The sequence below is a fragment of the Canis lupus genome, chromosome 24, assembly GCF_048164855.1.
Source record: "Canis lupus baileyi chromosome 24, mCanLup2.hap1, whole genome shotgun sequence".
NCBI classification, from domain to species: Eukaryota; Metazoa; Chordata; class Mammalia; order Carnivora; family Canidae; genus Canis; species Canis lupus.
In genome coordinates, this window is record NC_132861.1 from 6,618,363 (window position 1) to 6,637,459 (window position 19,097).

The 19,097-nt window shown below is 33.9% G+C and overlaps 1 protein-coding gene across 11 annotated transcripts in view; it reads right to left on the bottom strand.

Moving 5' to 3' along the window:
* Positions 1 to 19,097, bottom strand: part of NBEA (neurobeachin) — a 674,173-nt gene that overhangs the window by 92,097 nt on the left and 562,979 nt on the right. For all 11 annotated transcript variants that reach the window (XM_072795453.1, XM_072795459.1, XM_072795454.1 and 8 more), the window contains one exon: positions 16,519 to 16,631. In XM_072795453.1, the coding sequence (XP_072651554.1) occupies positions 16,519 to 16,631 (113 nt within the window). The remainder of the gene's footprint in view (positions 1 to 16,518; positions 16,632 to 19,097) is intronic.

A 19,097-nucleotide genomic window follows, 5' to 3' on the forward strand; every position in this document is an offset into this window, starting at 1 on the left:
GATTACTAGGAATGATCCAGTTTAAACTGTCAAGGCAAAACCAAGACTTTTAATGTCGTTTTCCTGCCTACTTAAGTATAGCTATAATGAACGTTTGGCTTGATCACAGGAAATTCAATGAGAAAGTGAAGCAGTTGACCATGTGACGGCCATATTAGAAAAAACCTTTTACTAGAGGGTCACCCCCTGTGTGAAAGATAAGAATCACCCGTATGGAAATATGGAAACCTTGTTGGAATGTTGGTTCCATTCTGTTATTATACAAACAGAGCATACAGCTTTTTTATTAAGTGAAACTTCAAACCTAAGGCTGGTGAAAATAATCCAGACAATTCAGATTCCCTAGAAAGCATTTTGTAAGGCCACTAAGACCTTTCCTATCGGTACCACCACACTCCCAATGATGATGTTAATCCCTATGGTGGAGCACACATACGTGGTGTATATATGTATGTATACAATATATACATATTTCTTTTTCAACAAAGCATGTATTAATTGGATCATTGCCTCAAACTTCTTAGCACACCTAATCATTATTTTTTTAGCACACCTAATCATTAAGAAATTCTAGCATATAGACCTCATGATTTCAAATAACAAACTCTTTTCAGCTTCAGTTTCTGTCTGATTTTGATTTATAGGACATGGAGTCCATTTTCAAGATACCCAATAGCTACATTATTTTGTTTTAGAATGCATACTATATATACAAATATTTATAGAGAAAACAAAAGATGAATACTAAGTATAATACAGAACTCCTTTATACAAAATTTAATATTAACTAGTTAACTATGAAGTTCCCCCCAGGGCTTAATTTTAACAAGAGAAGTAGTAGAAAATCAGTGTTTCAAGTGGACAAATAATGTTACACAAGAGGGAAAGATTCATTTATAAATTGCTTGTAAGCTTTTTTCTTTTGGCCCCATGGGACTAATTCAAAGAACACAATGATGTCAGCAGTTAGAATTAGAATTTCCATAATAAACTCTTATTTGCAAAGGCTCTTATCCTTAATATTGAAATTGTTTGTAAGGATTTTTCATTTCATTATTCTTTAACTTAATTATGACTTAACAAAGACTAAACAATTTAATTATTTTTTAAAACTTAAAAAAATTAGTTTAATTTAAAAAAAATTTTAAGAACTTTGGTTTAAATATATTTTTTAAATGTTCTAAGGCTTACATTTTATTCTGTTAAGTTTCACTGTTCACCTTTCAATCTTTTTTACATAGATATAAAAAGGCAATGTAATTTCATTAGATGTCACATAAAACATTAATAATATTAAAAATAAATACACAATTAATTTTTTGGTAAAAGGATACTTACTATAGTGGAATGAATGTGAACTGTTACTGAACTATTTTTTCATTTAAAATGGCCAACATAAAAAAAAAAGATGGACAACACATTCTATACTTTTCTATATGTACAGACATCTATCTGTTTTTCTACGTCAATATTAAAAGACTATTTTTTGAAAGCATTTAAAATGCTTAATACTTTGTTCTCTCTTGAATATGCTAATGCTCTTTCACATGCATAAAGTGTCTGCACAATCTGTAAGGATTTTTTTTTATTTATTTATATTTTTTTTATTTATGATAGTCACACACAGAGAGAGAGAGAGGCAGAGACACAGGCAGAGGGAGAAGCAGGCTCCATGCTCCGGGAGCCCGACGTGGGATTCAATCCAGGGTCTCCAGGATGGCGCCCTGGGCCAAAGACAGGCGCTAAACCGCTGCGCCACCCAGGGATCCCACAATCTGTAAGGATTGACCTTATCTGAGATTTTGTTTGTTCTACAAGACCTCACAAAACATTCTTGAGAAAGGAATAAGGCCCTTCCTCTAATCTTTTCCAGCCTTCTCCCCAACTACTGGAAAAGGGATAAAATAAATATCTACCATTTAATTTTAATCATGTTTCATCAAAGTCATTTTATTGGAATGTTTGATAGAATAATACTTTGTAGGAAACAGTTGCACAGTATTAAAGTGTGTATATGTTTTCATTAGTAACTTCTTAAAATGCATTTCCAATTTTGAATTTTTATCTCATGAATTTAGAAATGAATTTTTTAAATAAAATGTATATGATCTAGTTTGTACTACTTATTTTTCTTTTATTTTGCTCTAGTAATCAAGAAGCAGTAAGTCATCTGAAGAAAAAATGCTTGAAAATGTCTTGAAAACAAAAATTTCATTACAGATGACGTATTTTCTTAGGGATCTAAACATATATTATCTATCTACTTGTCCATCTATCATCTACCTGCCTATAACGATCTACTTACCTCATGTATTAACTGATATGGCTATATTTGTTATCCTTTTAAATTTTGAGCAAATAATGCAATGTCAAAGCCATTTAGATTTAGCAAACAAATATGGTAGGAATTCTGGTGAAAAAGTAAAACTCCACTTAATGAAATGTGTAAGTTTATTTTGTAATCTTTTTTAATATTTACCATAATTATGATAATAATTATTACCAGCTTCCTTTTCTCTCAAACAGTAGTAGGCTTTTAGGAACATCCATTTCTATGCTTTTAAGGGTTTCCATATGAAACAATTTATTTTTATTTTTTAATTATTTTAAAGATTTTATTTATCTACTTATTCATGAGAGACACACAGAGAGAGGCAGAGACGTAGGCAGAGGGAGAAGGAGGCTTCCTGCAAGGAGCCTGATGCAGGACTTGATCCCAGGACCCCAGAATCATGATCTAAGCCAAAGACAGATGCTCAACCACTGAGCCACCCTGGTGCCCTCCCACATGAAAAAGCTTAACTGAAGTTTAGAACTTGCTATTAGACGTATTATGATTTTGTTCTTGTCTGTTTGCATGCCACAACTTGACACTAACAGGCAAGTGGAAATGATGCAGATAACAATGCAAAAATTAAAAACTTCACTTTGCTAGCACTTTATTATTATAATTTAGTCTCTAAAACTTCTATAAAGCTTACATAGCTTGCAAAAAAGAACTATTTTCAATTTAAATTGGTGGAAAATCATACATGTAACATTATTACATCTACATAAAATCACTGAATTTATTGAAGAAACGGTGTTGAGGATTTTCTCTATCACTCAATTTCCCCTGTTTGAATATTAGAGAGGGAAATTTGTCTCCATCTTAAATACCACAAAAAGCTTTGTTTTCCTTAAAACACACACACACACACACAAACACACACACACAAACCACCTGTGACTTTATTATATGGAGTATCCTGACAGATACTCATGGAAATTTACATCATTTAAGGCTCTCAGAAATATTATTATAAATAGAATTGGTTAATCTTGTTCACTCCAATGTTTACCTTTTATTTATTTATTTTTTACTAGAACTTCATCCTTCTTTTTGTTTTCATAACTATTAATAGGCAATAGAACGAGTACTTCTTCAAAAGTTCTGGTTAGAATCCATATGGTATGTATTTCTGAGTGTGAGCTTTTTCTTTGGTTACATTTTCCTATTTTCTTTCCTTTCCTATTCTCTCAGCCTTGATCTATGATCTACTAATACCTTTCTGTTGTATGAAACCCTACAAATTTTATCAAGAGCATTTTATGGAATAGGTGTATAAATTAAATAAAAGAGGTGAAAATGAAGAACAAAGATAATTTAAATAAAAAAATACTAATTGGGTAAATGGTCCCTTATGAGGCATTAGAAAAACTTTAGAGAATGTGAAAGTCTGGGCATATATATGGATTAGTTTGAATAAATAAATAAAAAATAAATGTGGATTGACTTGAGGCAGTTAATGTCATTAAAACAGATTAACATTTTTAAGAATAAAAAAGGTTTTCAAGAGGCATCAAGAGGTCCAATGAAAGTAATAATGATACTGAATTCTGGTATTTCAAAAAATTTGAAAATGCTCATTATTTTCATGGCTTTAGGATTCTATTTGTGTATGTAAAATGTTTGTGAGCTCACTATTGCTAGTGTTCTCTTCTGCAAATGCTAATGGTGCTATATATTTATATAAGACATTGTTTTCACATCCATTTTCTAGATTGATTTTCATAAGTCTCTGAGGTGGGCAAGGCATTCATCCTGAATTTCATGATGAGGAAAGAGGTTGGGTCTCTACTCTTTCCACAGCATTGTGTTACCACTTCACGGCTAAATGTGAAATTCTGATCTTGTCATCACGTTTTTCTTCTATAACTGCCTACTTAATTCCTAAACCATCATAGATCTTCAAAATGGAATGCTCCCTACAGGCCTACAAGTCTAACTCCCTCACTTTTTCTTCATAATGAAGAAAAGTCCAATCAAGATTCTATTGCTAGTTGAACACTATACATTTTACAGAACCAGCTAAAGCTCTGTGGTAGACTGAGATGGATGCGGGATACAGTTAATCTATTTGGCTTGCTTTCGTTATCTCAATGCTCTCAACACATATGAGCTTCTAATATATTGAAGTTATCTTGTTATTTTTCATTATAATAACCAAGGGCTTGGGAATCCTGAGAAGAGCCTTCAAGAATTCTTGTCTTTTAATTTTTTTTCAGTTATGAGCTACATATCATCATCCTCAAAATTCTCGGTGATGACAATATAGAAATCATACGTACAAGTGCTTCTGTGCTCAAGGCAATTCCCTGCCTCTCTTCTTATCTGGCCAGGGAATTTCAATGCATTCTTCCAGAAGTAGCTTAAATTTCATCTATGAAGGCGTACATGACACTCTCTGGTAATCGGCAAATACTGTAACTCTTTTTACCAAATAGGCTAGTCCTTTAAGGAAATGGCTTTTACTCACTTCTGTGTTCACAGCTCTTGATACACTACTTGGCTCTTTGTAGGTACATAATAAATGTGAATGAATGAAGGCTGACATATAACATTCATTCATTCAAAGATTTTAATTAATTAATTAATTAATTAATTAATTAATGAGAGACAGAGGCAGACATAGACTGAGGGAGAAACAGGCTCCCTGCGGGGAGCCTGATGTGGGACTCGATCCCAGGACCCCAGGATCACAACCTGAGCCAAAGGCAGACGCTCAGCCACTGAGCCACCCAGGTGCCCCTATTCATTTATTTATTTATTTATTTATTTATTTATTTATTTATTTATTTACTTAGTGGGTAGAAGGAAGAGAGAGAGACTCTCAAGCAGGCACCCCATTGAGTGCTGACCCTGCCATGGGGCTTGATCTCACAAGCCTGAGATCATGATCTGAGCGAAAATCAAGAGCTGGACACTTAACCGACTGAGCCACCCAGGTGTCACTGATCATATAACATTCAAATTTCTGTATGGAAACTTAAACACAAAAATTTCAGGCAAAATCAAAAGACAAATAAAGTGAGAAATATTTATAGCACATATGATTTTTTCCTTAAAAAGTGAGCTTTTCAGGTCATTAAGAAACTAATGAATAATCTAGTTGAATAAGTGACCAAATGAGATGAACAGGCGATTTACAGATGCAAATTTTCAGTACATGTAGGAAAAACAGCACCAGTTCATACAATATAATGGATATCTATTCTTTTTCTGCTCAGCATACATTACTCCTTTTCTTTTATAAACCACTCCTTCCCTACTTTTGGTATACCTGGTTCAGGCAGGCTGACTCCATTACTTGATCCCCTGGGTGGGCATGTGATCCACACCTGGCAATCGTCATATTCTATCCATATGAGTACTAAGATTGGTACAAAAATGGGCAGATGATTTAAGTTATTCCAATGAACCTCCCCTAAAACCTTGAAAGAAGGTTTGTCTTCTTCTAGTGGGGTTATTACAAAGACATCAATGCTATAACATAGGGAAGAAGCCTGAAAATGAAACCATGAGGAAAAATACCAGAGATCTAGTATCCTATGACACTGGTGAGCCCTCAAATCCAGTTTTCCTAAAATCAATCCCTGATTCCTTAGTTATATGGGTCAATAAAAATTTTATATTTTAAATTATAGCCAGTTTAAGTTGATTTTCTGTTCCTTATAGTCAAAAGTCAGAAGTACAGTGGCAGTTTTAAAATGTCAAATAAAAAATATTTTTATTCATTAGATTGTAAAAAATTAAGTTTCACAATATTCAGTGTTGGCCAGGGTATAGCAAAACATGATATGTCATAATACTGTTGGTAGGAATATAAATTGGTATAAATTTCTCATGGGGCAAACTGGCAATATTTTTTAAAATATGCACTTCCTTTTGATCCAATCATTCCACTTTGAGGAATTTATAATATGGAAAGAATCAGATATAAGGATATTTGTATTTCTCTGAAGATTATGTGAGGTGGCAACACAAAACAAAATAACCCCCCCAAACTAGAAGTAGTCTAAATATCCAATAAGGTACTAGTCAAATAAATGATGATATACCCACACTGCTGCATAATATCCATCTAATCCAAAAGGATGATTTGAAAAAAATTCCGAGGTAAATTCAGTCAGTTATTAAGTGCCTACTATGTGTCAGAAATTATTCTAGACTCTACCATAAAATAAATGAGGTTGCTGTTCTCATGATGCTTGCATTTGTGTGTGTGTGTGTGTGTACGTGTGTGTGTCTTTAGAGGCAGAGACAGATGGAATCTAAATAAACAATTAGGTAAATGATAAAATACCAAAGATAAGTGCTCTACTGACAATTAGAATAACAGGATAGTAGCATCTGGGTGATAGGGGAGGCATCTCTCAAGAAGAATCTCTAAGCAGAGATGTGAATGACCAGAGGAGTCAATCACATGCAATTTAGAAATGAGAGAATTCAAGACAGAGTAAGAATTAGTACAAACACTCTAAGGAGGTCTGACTGACATGCTCAAAGAACAGAAAGAGAGTGTGACTGAAGCATAGTAGGTGAGAAGAAGAGATAACATGACAAAATAGGTAGAGGCGTATCATATGACTTTGCAGATCAGGAAAATGAAACATATTTTGTGGTAAGGGAAGAGGAGAGTAACTGAATGCTTTTGAGCAAGAGATAAACAATATCTGAGTTAGGCTTTAAGATGGTGATTCCAATAGTTTTGTGGAAAATGGATTACAGGTAATATTAAATTATTATTCTGAGTACTAGGGTTGAAAAAAAGCCATTTGCATCATAGGATTATCAGCATCATAGCATTATCAATGTCTTTCTAAAAGTCCTATAGTACATAGTAATATACTTTTGTTAAATACTCAGAGAAAAAATTTTGCGGAAGATACATAACACTACAATGATAGTTGCCTCTAGGGAGTGAGAATAATGGAGATTTTTAGTCTTCCCTAACAACTTTTTACTATTTGGTTAAGAATTTGATTTATCCTGTATATAGAATGTTAGAGGTTTTTTCAATTATATGACCCAGAAAAATCTTTCAAATATGAACATTTAAACTTTTATAAATTTAATTTTTTTTTTTTTTTTTTTTTTTTTAGAGTAAAAGAGTATGTGTGAGTGGCGAGGGACAGAGGGAAAGGGGGAGAATCTCAGTTGGTATCCGCACTCAGTGGGGTTTGATCTCAAGGCCCTGAGATCATGACCTGAGGGGGAATCAAGAGTCCAACCCTTAACCAAATGAGCCAACCAAGTGCCCCTAAATTAGTATGAATTTTAATCAAATTATGGTAACTTTATATTTTAGTTAGCAAACGATATAGACCATATATCTCCAAATACAAATTCCTGTTATTAACTGTCACTGATATTTGAATCACCATGTACCAAAACTTCACTAGTTAAAACAAGTTAATGACAACATGAGGAAAACAAGATGAATCCCGAAGGTAAGATATCTATAGGGTAACTGGAACATCTCTTCAGTGAGACAATATTATGAAAAAAATTGTGTGGGGGGGTTGCTGATTGGAAGCCATTCTAGCCTAAAAGACACTAAAGAGGCATAAAAATCAAGTGCAATGTAAGGTCCTTAACTGAATCCTGGCTAATCAAACCAAATTTTAAAGACATATGGGACATGACTGGGAAAATTTGATTATAAGTACAATGTTAGATAATATTAAGAGTTAACTGTAAGTCTTGTTAGGTGTGATGATGGTGTTCTGGTTATTTAGGAAAATGCCTTTTCATACTAAAGTATTTATGGCTAAAGTATGATATATCTTTAATTTACCTTAAAATACCTCAACAAAACAATACAAGCTAAAATATTAATAATTGTAACATCTAAGTACTAGGTATATGGGTATTTGTTATTATTGGTATTTCTATTTATGTTTGAAAATTTTTAATCAAAAAGTCAAAATAAAAGTAGGGTGTAAAAATGAAGCAAAATCTTTCAAATTCATTGTAAGTCCTTTCTCTTGTGCCTATGCTCTGGGTTGTTCTTGTAGGTAAGAATGTTTTTAATATGAAAATTTGTGCTTTTAACATGTGTGAAAATGGTGTTCTCTTAAACAGATGAAGCCTCCCCTCTGCAATTTTATGCACTATATGGCATCATCAGGTGAACTTGCTATCACCATAAAATTCCCACGTACATGCCTAAAAAATGGAACCCAAAGTAATGAAGCATTAATAAAGGTAAATGTTAAGATTTATATTTTGCTGGCTATCCTTTAGTGTAGTTCTTTTTTATATTTTCGTAGGGTGAATAAACATGATTAGTTCTTATGAGGAAAGAAACTAAAGTTGAGCCACACTTGAATTTTGATTAGCAAAATTTATTAGCATATTTATAGGTATGTCAGTTTCACATAGGACTGAAGTCTTTGAAGGTACAGAATGGCTTACTCAATACGTTTCTTTGCCTCCTCTGTCCCTATCACATGCCTGTCCACAAGGCAGGGCATTTAGGACAGGTGGAGGGCACTTAGAAGATTAATTAATCACTATGGTTTGTTGGGTCTTTTTTTAAAGTATATCCTACTTACTTATTAGAGAGAAATAATAGGTAACAAATGAAAGGATATGCAACCTATAAAATCAGTGCAATTCATCATAAAGTTGTGAGGATAAAATGAAAAAAATCTATGGAAGATGCTTATTAGCACAATGCATAACTATATAGTAAGTGCATGTCAACTGTTGGCTGTGGTGTTATCACTATCCCAAGATAATTCCTAAGAAAATCAGTCTTAAATATTTTAGTAAAGAGTAACCAATGTTGACATAAAGACAATGGAGGTAAAATTAAATGCTTTAAGTCTTCATGTGTCAGTTCTAAAAGCTTTCTAAGTATTAAGTAGCAGAAGAATGACAACCTTATAAATTAGTTTCAAGATCACTTCTATTGGATCTTGTTTTGCATGGAAAGGTTAAAGGAGACTGACTCTGGCCTAGGTGTGCCTTGATAATGCTGTGCTTCAGATGTGACACAGAAGTGCATATGCACGCTCTCCTTCCTTGTCTATAGGTAGGATTCTAAAAGCATATATTACAGAAGTGCTCTGATTGTTCCCAGTTCCTTCTCTAACAACTTAAAGTTTTCTTTTCTTTTTAAAATTATTTCTTTCTTATCTTTACACCCAAAATGGGGCTCAAACTCATAACCCTAAGATCAAGAGTTGCATGCTGTACCAATGGAGCCAGCCAGGCACCCCTGACAGCTTGAAGTTTACAAAGCAAGACAGCCTCTAGTATTTTCTTTCTTTCCCTCTCTCTCTCTCTCTCTGAAAGGGCAGAACAACTGGCTAAATGGGAAGGAACTAGGAAAGAGACTAAGGATACATTTAGCAAAAGTAGGTGTAGTATGGGGTCGGTATGGATATTTTGAGTAAATCCTCAAAGCTCCCTGTCACCCTATTATGTATCTCCAACAAACAGCAGAGATAAAACAAAACAAAACAAAACAAAACAAAACAAAACAAAACAAAACAACACCACCTGACTATTTCTGGTTACCAAAGTGCCTTCGAATCAACTCTTCGTCTACACTTCGTTGGTTCTTCCTTTTAATTAGAAGGAAAAGAACATAATATACCACTGAGTAAAATAAGAGTATGGACCAGTTGTTATTGTCTTTTTATCTCCTGTACCTGGCACAGCATAGGTGAGGGATAAAAGTTTTTGTAAGGAAAGAACAAGTAAGTGAATATCAACTTAAATATCAAAACCCAATTCTGAACTTGGTACCTTTTTTTGCATTTTCCCCCTTGCAAGTTGTACCCTCAGCTTGGATTCTTCCATGAATTTAAGACAGTATCCAAGTATTGCCAAATTGTCTTAAAATAGTACCTTTCCTTCAACAATGCAATATAAGCAAGGCTAAAAGAAAGAGTTTTCAAGTTGGGTTCTGTGTTAAGGTGACTTTCAACATACATTTAGAATATTTCAAATTTGGCAGTAGGTATTTTGGCAGATGATATAGAATAAATGCACAGATTCCCATTTTTATCTTCTACCAAGTTTTATATCATCATAGCTACTAATACACTTAAGAGTTTTGCCCATTCATGTTTTGTTGTTAAAACCTAAGCACTAGGGAGATTATATATTAACGTAAATAGGATTAATTTCATTTTAGATATTGTTAACATAAGATGAAAAAGGAAGGCAAAATACAAACTTGCACCACATTGCCAAACTGAGCATTCCCCACCTTAACAACATAAAGGCTTTTCTATGTGGTATATAGACATTTTGCAGTAGTATCAAGGGTGGATGGCTGAAGAGTATTCACACTTCAGTGCATCCATTTGCATTATCACATTTCAAAGCCTCCAGGCATTATCACTTCCTTTTTTAAGTGGCATAATAATTTGGGAAAATGGTTCTGCTTATCATCATCTGTCAGTCAAACAACTCCTGTGTTAACACAATATATTTTTTCCACTCAGTGAATGGGTGTGTGTGTGTGTGATGTCTTAGGCTCATGTCAATATTAGCAGGACTTGGTTTTGTGATGAAACTATTTCATTTATCAGAGGGCATGACTGAGAAATAGGAAAATTTCATTTACACTTTAATGAGCAGAGGCTGTGCTTCACGTCAAAGTCATGTAACCACTGTAATTTAAGAGCAAAGTTCATATGAATAGTATATGTAAATAACTAGAGCACTGGTGTATATCATGTGTTAAGATATATTTCACCACGAGGTCACATCTCCATAAGGAAAATCTTGATACATGGAGGGGAAAATTGTCTACAGTCACCATTGGTTGGGTATTGAAAAGATAAGTCAATGATAGACTGTTTCATTTGCTGTCCATCATGCCAAACAACAAACATAACCTCTAACCTGTACACGTAATAAGTAAAACTTGAAACTATGAGGTCTAATCAAATGAGGGGCCTGATTAATTTTACTGATAAAGAACTTTTCATTGTTCCTGTGCTCTTCTGTTCAATTAACTGGGTTAAGGAAAGAATATGAGTATTATAAATATAGTAAAATATTTCAGTCTAAATAAATGTGCACCTCAAGTTTCAATAAGTATTTAACTTCAGTATCTTGATGTTTATGATTCTGATAATTTGACAAGTTAAAGAGATGAAAAAGCAACTGCTTATTGCATGAAAATGTGACTTTATATTTTACAAAAGGGTATTGCTTTTTATTTTATTAGAACAAAATTAAATCAAGCAATCTATCTCTATATATTTTTTCAATCATACCAAAGACAGTGAACCCTCAGCTGAAAGTTATAGAAATCTGCTTTGTAGCTACCAGCCACTGAATGCCACTAGTGTGTCAGGCATTATGCTACATGCTTTTCCCACATTAGTGCATTTGATTCTTTCAGCAACCCTATTATGTAAATACTACCATGTTCATTTTAAAGAAGTGGCAAGAGAAGTTCAGAGAGCTTAGGAATTTGTTGGAGAGGGGTTAAGAAAATAAACCTGGGACTATGAACATCAAATGAGGGGCAAGGTATAAGAAGCCCCTCAAACCTGAGAGGCTTTGAACTTTAGGTTTCATTAGTTTTATGGCAAATCTATCTCTGATTCCACCTAATGTTCATACATTAAAAAATGTATATATGTAATAAAAAGCTACCGGCTATTGGCTTTCCCCCCTCATAACCAGTAACTATTCCTTGAGGGTCAGGACTATATTTTAAAGTCTAAGGACTATATTTTAAAGTCTAAGAGCACCTTGCAAAGCTCCTTTTATGTAGTAGTTATGTGCCTACAGACCTGTAGTTTATTTGCTATTCTTTAGGTTGTTAGAAATCAAAAAGAAGAAACTCTCAAATACACTGTATTTTTCACTTTAAAACAGAGAGCTGTTTGCTGACCACAACTAAGTCCCCTTTCTTTAGTGACCAGAAATCCAAATTTTCTTTGGTCAACTTTCACCCCATCATTCCTTGACAGGTGTCTTGTGTGATTCTGACTACCTTTGGCTCCAACCAGGGGAAATGACTGGCTTATCGCATTTCCAGTGAACATATTCTGTCCCTGTGAAGCAGTACTAATGATGCATAAGGAGACATTTTCTGGGATTGCTAGGAAAGAAGTCTCTCCTGTCTTCCATGAGCACGACTTTTGTAATATGTTCTTTCTTCCTTTGGGCTGTATGATGTGAGGTCCGGAACTGATGCACCCCTTTTACTACTATACTGTGCAAAAGCTTTAACTGACAATGTAGAATTTCATGAAGCCAGTGTAATGTGGAGGTAGAAAGAAGAAAATTTTTTGATTTTTTTTTTTTAGGATTGTATATTTCACAGCTTCTTAATTTTTTTTTTTTTTTTTGCAGCAAAGAACATAAAAATTATTTGGGGCTTCAAATGTTTACTGAAACAAATTCTAGAATCATTCACTACTAGAAATAATTTCATGGGTCCAATCTTTGGGAACAACTTTTGCTGTTAAGGGGCTTTTGGATGGCTCCTGGTTAATAATATCATTCAGGAATTCTAATTCTTCCTTGAGCTCTTCAAAATTAACAAACTCTCTAATTAAAAATTTCATTTGTAGTATTGATTATACCTACAAGAATTTCATGTGCTTCTCAGCAGTCATTTCATTACAATAATATTTCATTATTAGTAGTTTGTCCTTCCAATTATATTATTATACTGCAAATGTCATTTTCCCATTAAGTGTATAATACGATATATTTTCATACATTAAAATCTTGTTTATTAATGATTTTTAAACAGGATAGTTTTGGGTTTCTAGCCCATTTGTAAGAAGTTCCTATTAAGAAATTCAATGAAGCATGGGAACAATGCAAGAGTAATTTATTAACACATCAGGAGGCTTTAATTTGCTAACATTTTCCTATCATGTTAGTCTGACAGAATATAAAGAACAAATTACTAAACCATGGAACATAGCAGAACTGAAGGAAAAAAAAAAGCTATCTATCTTTTAAGAATGGATGCGTTCAATTGTTCACAACATGAAGGACTCCATGCTTGCAAAAGTGGAGTTAGTATTCACTGTTGCCTTGTCTGTTTACCTCTTCCACTTATTTAACATTTTATAAAATTCAGAGAGCACATGTGAGTTATAAAGGGAAACACAGATCACATGGACCAGCATTAAAAATCCTAAAGAATGTTTACATATTCTGATTACTTTAGAAACAGTGATTACCTCAGTTAATTTATGTCATCTTTTCTGTATGGATAAACTAAAAATCTACAATTACTAGCAAATATTTTATCATATGTCTTCTCTAATCCATATTAATCATAATGAAGGCTATATTTTCTTTGCTTGGGAAAGTGTTTCAAGAACATTTCAGTCTAATGCCTTCTCATAGTTAAGCATGAACTCTCCAATTTTATATAGTGCCCACTGTACCAACTGTCTGAAATACTGGTTTCAGACTTCTGGTAACTACCTGAGTCTTTTTTTTTTTAAGTTTTTAAAAATTTATTCATGAAAGACACACACACAGACAGACAGAGGGAGAAGCAGGCTCCCTGCGGGGATCCCGATGCAGGACTCGATTGAAGGACCCCGGGATCACAACCTGAGCCAAGCGTAGACGCTCAACCACTGAGCCACCCAGACGTCCCAACTACCTAAGTCTTCATCTCAGCTCTGGACTGGACTTTTTCCAAGAAGGGCTATGACTAAATTTATTTTATTAACTCCTGTACACCCTTTCATCTAGTAAGGTGCTTGACATATAGGAAGTGTGTGATAAACATCTGTTGACTGAAAAAATGAATAAGTAAATGGAGGAAGTAAAGGAATCTTAAGTGAGAATCTTCTTATAACCACAAGATTCCAGTTGATTTCAAAGAAAAAGGCCTTCCTTCCCTGTTCTTAAAATAATCTAAAAAAAAAAAAAAATCTAAAATGGCCATAGTTGCAGTCAGCTTTTGAAGTTTTAATACTGTGCATCACGCTACTTGAGAATCTACTATAAATTGTATCATATATGTATAGTGACCAGTACATAACAGTCAATTTGAATAATGCTAAATAAAACATATGCAGACAAGACTATGTTAAAGAACTAGTTTGACAGTTTTTATCCTCACACTGATGAGTTAGTTTGGTTTTGTTTTTACATTCAAAGATTACACTGCAACCTTGGCAAGTCATGCCAAAATGCATACCTTCAAACCTTAAAATTCTAATATGAATGTTAACAGCATGTATTTGTCATCAATATTTGAAAGACCTCTATCAATAATTTACTACATCATCTTTACACATACAGTATTAGCTAATATTGATATGCTAAGTACTATCCTAAGTTCTCCCCCCCACTTTCAATTTTTTTATACTTATTAACTCAATCAAATCCTCACAATAAACCTTTTACTATTGTTCCTATGTCACAGGTAAAGAAACTGAGGCAAGGAGAAAGTTGCTTATCTAAGACCCTGAAACCAGTAAGTGGCACAATTAGGGTTTGAACCCAGGCCATCTAGCTTTGGAGTGTTCGTTCCTAACCACTACTTACGGCCTCTCATGTAGTTCTCTCTATATAATATTGTACCTTATTATTTAATTTTGCAGAGATTGGTTTTATGATTCAGATACTTTATAACTAGATTTGCTCCCAGAGGGCAGGCTCCATAAATTACAATGCTTCCATCTACCTGGGTCTGAATGATTACTTGCCCATGGTAAATGATGCAGGATTTTTGTTCAGTTCATTTGAACTGGAAAAATTACCATATTTCAAACCATACTGGAATTCAGTTGCTAGCTTTTTGTTTTCTCCCAGATGTAAGACTCTCAGTGAGGCGTCAGCTAACTGACCTCTTACGTCTCTTTCATACCTATAATATCATAACAAAAATTAGCAATGAGCTAGCAATGGAAATTTGATAAGGAAGTCACATAAAATAACAGACTAGAGAGTGAATGACAGATAAGACTATGCAAATAGTGGTACGCAGGCTTCAGAAACAGGCTAAGAAATATTCCATGTGGATTGTAATAGCTAATATTCATGAAGTGCCTCCATGTGCCAAGTACCAACCATGTCACATTCTTTAAATGCATATGTCTTTCGATCTTTGCAACTATGTGGCTTAAGACAGTAGTGCTGTTCTCATATTACAAATGTGGAAACCCAGGTAAAGGGAAAGTGATTTCAGGTCACACAGCTAGTAAGCAGTGGAATACAAAACTTCAACTTAGGTAGGTCTAGTTTTCAAAAGTAAGAAAGGAGGCAAGAGAAGATGTGCTGAGTTAAAAACCATCTGTGAGGTCACCTTTAGATCAGCTGCAATGCATATTTCCCTGACCCACAGAGCTTATGTTACTTTGGTTCACGAGGCCCTCAGCCCCCCACCGCACCCAAACCAGACATACACACATACGCCACATAGCCTGCTGTGGAATGCTAAAGCAAGCAACTAAGTATGATAGAAAAGAGAATGAAATTCAGAGTGAATGAGGTGAGGCTTAAAACAGCTGAAGTATATATATAAAACTTTACGGTCTGGCCCTGACATCAGCCTAGGCTATAGAGAAGCTTTTGGGGGGCTTTGTTCCTAGTCCTTCATTGTGCTTCCAATAATTTAGTATTCTACTTCAGTTTCCTCTGGACAAATGAGATAAGCTAACCCCCAAATTGCTTTTTTATTCTTTCCACCATTATGTATTTTTTCTTGCCATTTTTTGGGGGCCAAAACTTCTCTCTTGTATCTTAAGAGATTCTTGATAAATAATTGTCCCCTACTTTCTTTTCACTAGTATGTTTCCTTACACAATGTGTGTGTGTGTGTGTGTGTGTGTGTGTGTGTTGTGTGTGCATGCGTATGTGCATTATGGTCAAGATTACATTTCCTATCACCTTAGAAATATATCACAGAAATAATTTGCAACCGTATGTTGTTCTCATTGCAAGTTTTTTTTTTTATCTTGACCTTTAAAACCAAGGATATCTCAGCAACCTCCCCTTACACCTGCTCTTTCTCAAATATGTATTTCATCTTGTCTACGCTAGTACTAATTTATCTTCTGGTAGCTTAATACCTATGCTAACAATTCAGAATTAAATGTTGACTACAAAAGAAGACCCAGGTTTACTTTCTTACAAACATTATTTGGATATATATATACACACACATATATGTAGTAGAAATGCTTTTAGAATAAAGTTTTATGAAGAAAATTGACTTCTATAGACTTGAAAATTACCTTTGATAGATCCCTAAAGTTTCCTGGAAGAGTCAAGTCCAATTCTTCTGATTCATAGTTTGTTAATACCCATGGAAACACGGGATATTGGTTCAGGTCATTATATGTCCGTCCTAGTAAAGAAAAAGAGAAATGAAAATCTGTATGGCCTAATTGTTTATGAAATTATTCTTGTTCTTTTACAAGAAAACTATTGGATTTCACAAAAGAGTAACACGTTTATTGAACTATGTCTTTTTAATCAAAAGTACCCTAATAAAATGTATTTCAAGTAGATTCACTCAATAATAATTAAGAAATGAATAGCTAAAATTACTTTCTATAATATAGGCTTGTGGTAGAGACTGTGTGCCATTTATCATAATTCATTTCTCTTCTTGGGCTAGACCACATTTCTCAGCTTCCACAAGCAGCCATGGGCATGGTACTCAGTTCAAATCTACAGAACCTGAGCGGAAGTGATATGTCACACTTTCAATCTTGACCTACTGCAATCTCCATGGCTATGATGAAGATATTACTGGCATCTGAAAAGCAGAGCTTTGTGGGTGAATATCCCTGAAAGGGATCATGGATGAGGGATCCTGATGACCTTTACTTGCTGGTTATGTGATGGTATTCTACTACAGTTATTATGTATCCAGAAATATATTCCCAATGTACAGACGACTATATCGAACTTATATCAAGAGTTATGAATGCATAAGTTAACAGAAGTACTCTGAAGCCAGTATGGGAAATTTCAGAGGCAGATGTCTCATGTGTTTTCTTTCACTCCTTTAGGTCCATGCATATTCTTTTGTATAATGTTGGAGAGCTGCTGGACCTTACGTTGGGTTTGCTGTTTATTTTTTGATAGAATAACTTAAGAGGTTCAGGTAGGCTATCCAAGCATAGTGGGAAGGTAAAAAGTTTAAGGAATGCACAGCGCTGGCTCACCCTCATAAACTGGTCCTGAAATAACACAGGAGCAGATGAAATTAAGAGAATCACTATTAAAGAAACAGCATCCAAAGAAAACTTCTGTTGGACAAGATTTTTGTTTTGTAAAATTATGTTATACTCTGATCATAGGTAACTTCTTGAATTTCCATTTGAATTCATATCAAAGAACAATTTCACCATATTCAGTGATACAGATTTCATCCAGAATGCTTTAGAGCACGCATCACATATAGCATAGCAGTAAGGTAGATATGCATATGTTATCTTGTTTGGCATTAAGAATTGTCATTAAATGATACCTACTTTTTGTAGCGATTGGTAAATGTGGTTGTGAAATAGAAAAAAAAAACAACAACCATAATCCAAGGGAGAGCTAAACCTGCTATTATAAGCACCAAATCACATTAATACATCTATTTCATAAATATTTTACTGGGTAACTATTTTATCTGTTAATTATACAAATCTGCATTTTACAACAAAATGACCTATTGTTTTAAATGTGTAAATTGATGTAGGAATATGCTATAGATGTAGGTAGCTGCTAGAAAGCAGAATGTTACTTCCTGGAATGAGGTGAGAGGAAGGTTAGGGTCCCTCTTTGTTCTCCCAGCACAGCACTCATGCAGATGTATGTTGCTACTAATACACATCGCTGTTTGTTTGTCTGCTTCTCCATTACTCTGTAAACACATGACTTTAGAGTCTAGGGTTTTGTTTCATTTTTAATTTCAAACATGATCTGTCAATAAATGTTTGTTGAAGGAATGAATACATAGGTGATAAAAATGGGATAAGATCAATCACATTTTAAAAGATGAATCAACAGCCAAGTGAAAAAGGAAAATTGCAGGACAGTTTCTTTGGCAGATAAAGAGTATGTAAAAGCATAGCAGTATATATATAAGAGAGAATGACACTGTGAACATGCCTGTTAAGCTAGAGGGAAATGTCTGCAACTAGACAGCTCAGCCAATGAATGCCCCTGTTTTATGCTCATAAGTGAAGAGTAACACTGATAAGAAGAAACAAAAATTCGGAAACTTTATTAAAGTCTTGTGCATGAGAATGTTCTGCTAAAGCAATATCACTGTAAAGAACAAAATGTAAAATTCTAAAATTTAAAATGCATTACTGATAGCTCATGTATATGTTAACCTAGGACACTTGATGACTATCAGTATTTTTTCTATATATGTATAGATACAGAGACTCCAGATTGGCTGGCGGAGCTATTTCTGGGATTCTAAGTGGGCCCATGGCATATTAGGGCCTGTCATTTTTCTAGGTTACCATTCTACTTAAAAATCTGTAGATTTAATAGAAAAATAGGTCTTCCAGTAAGTAAGTATATTTTTATAGACTAATGTTGCTGTTATTATATAACATATTTATATTATTTGTATAAATAAAATAGCTAAAAATTAGATATCATAATTGTTTTAAAATCTTCTGGTGAAATTTTATCCCAGATATACTAAGGGAAAAAAACTGTTAAAATAAAAATTTAAAAAGCCAATTTCTATTGATTCAGTCCTTAAATGTATCATGTAAATACAAACAGCATAAAAACAGAGACCATATTTGAAGGCACCAGATTTTTAATAGAAATGACTTTCTAATATCTATGTAAT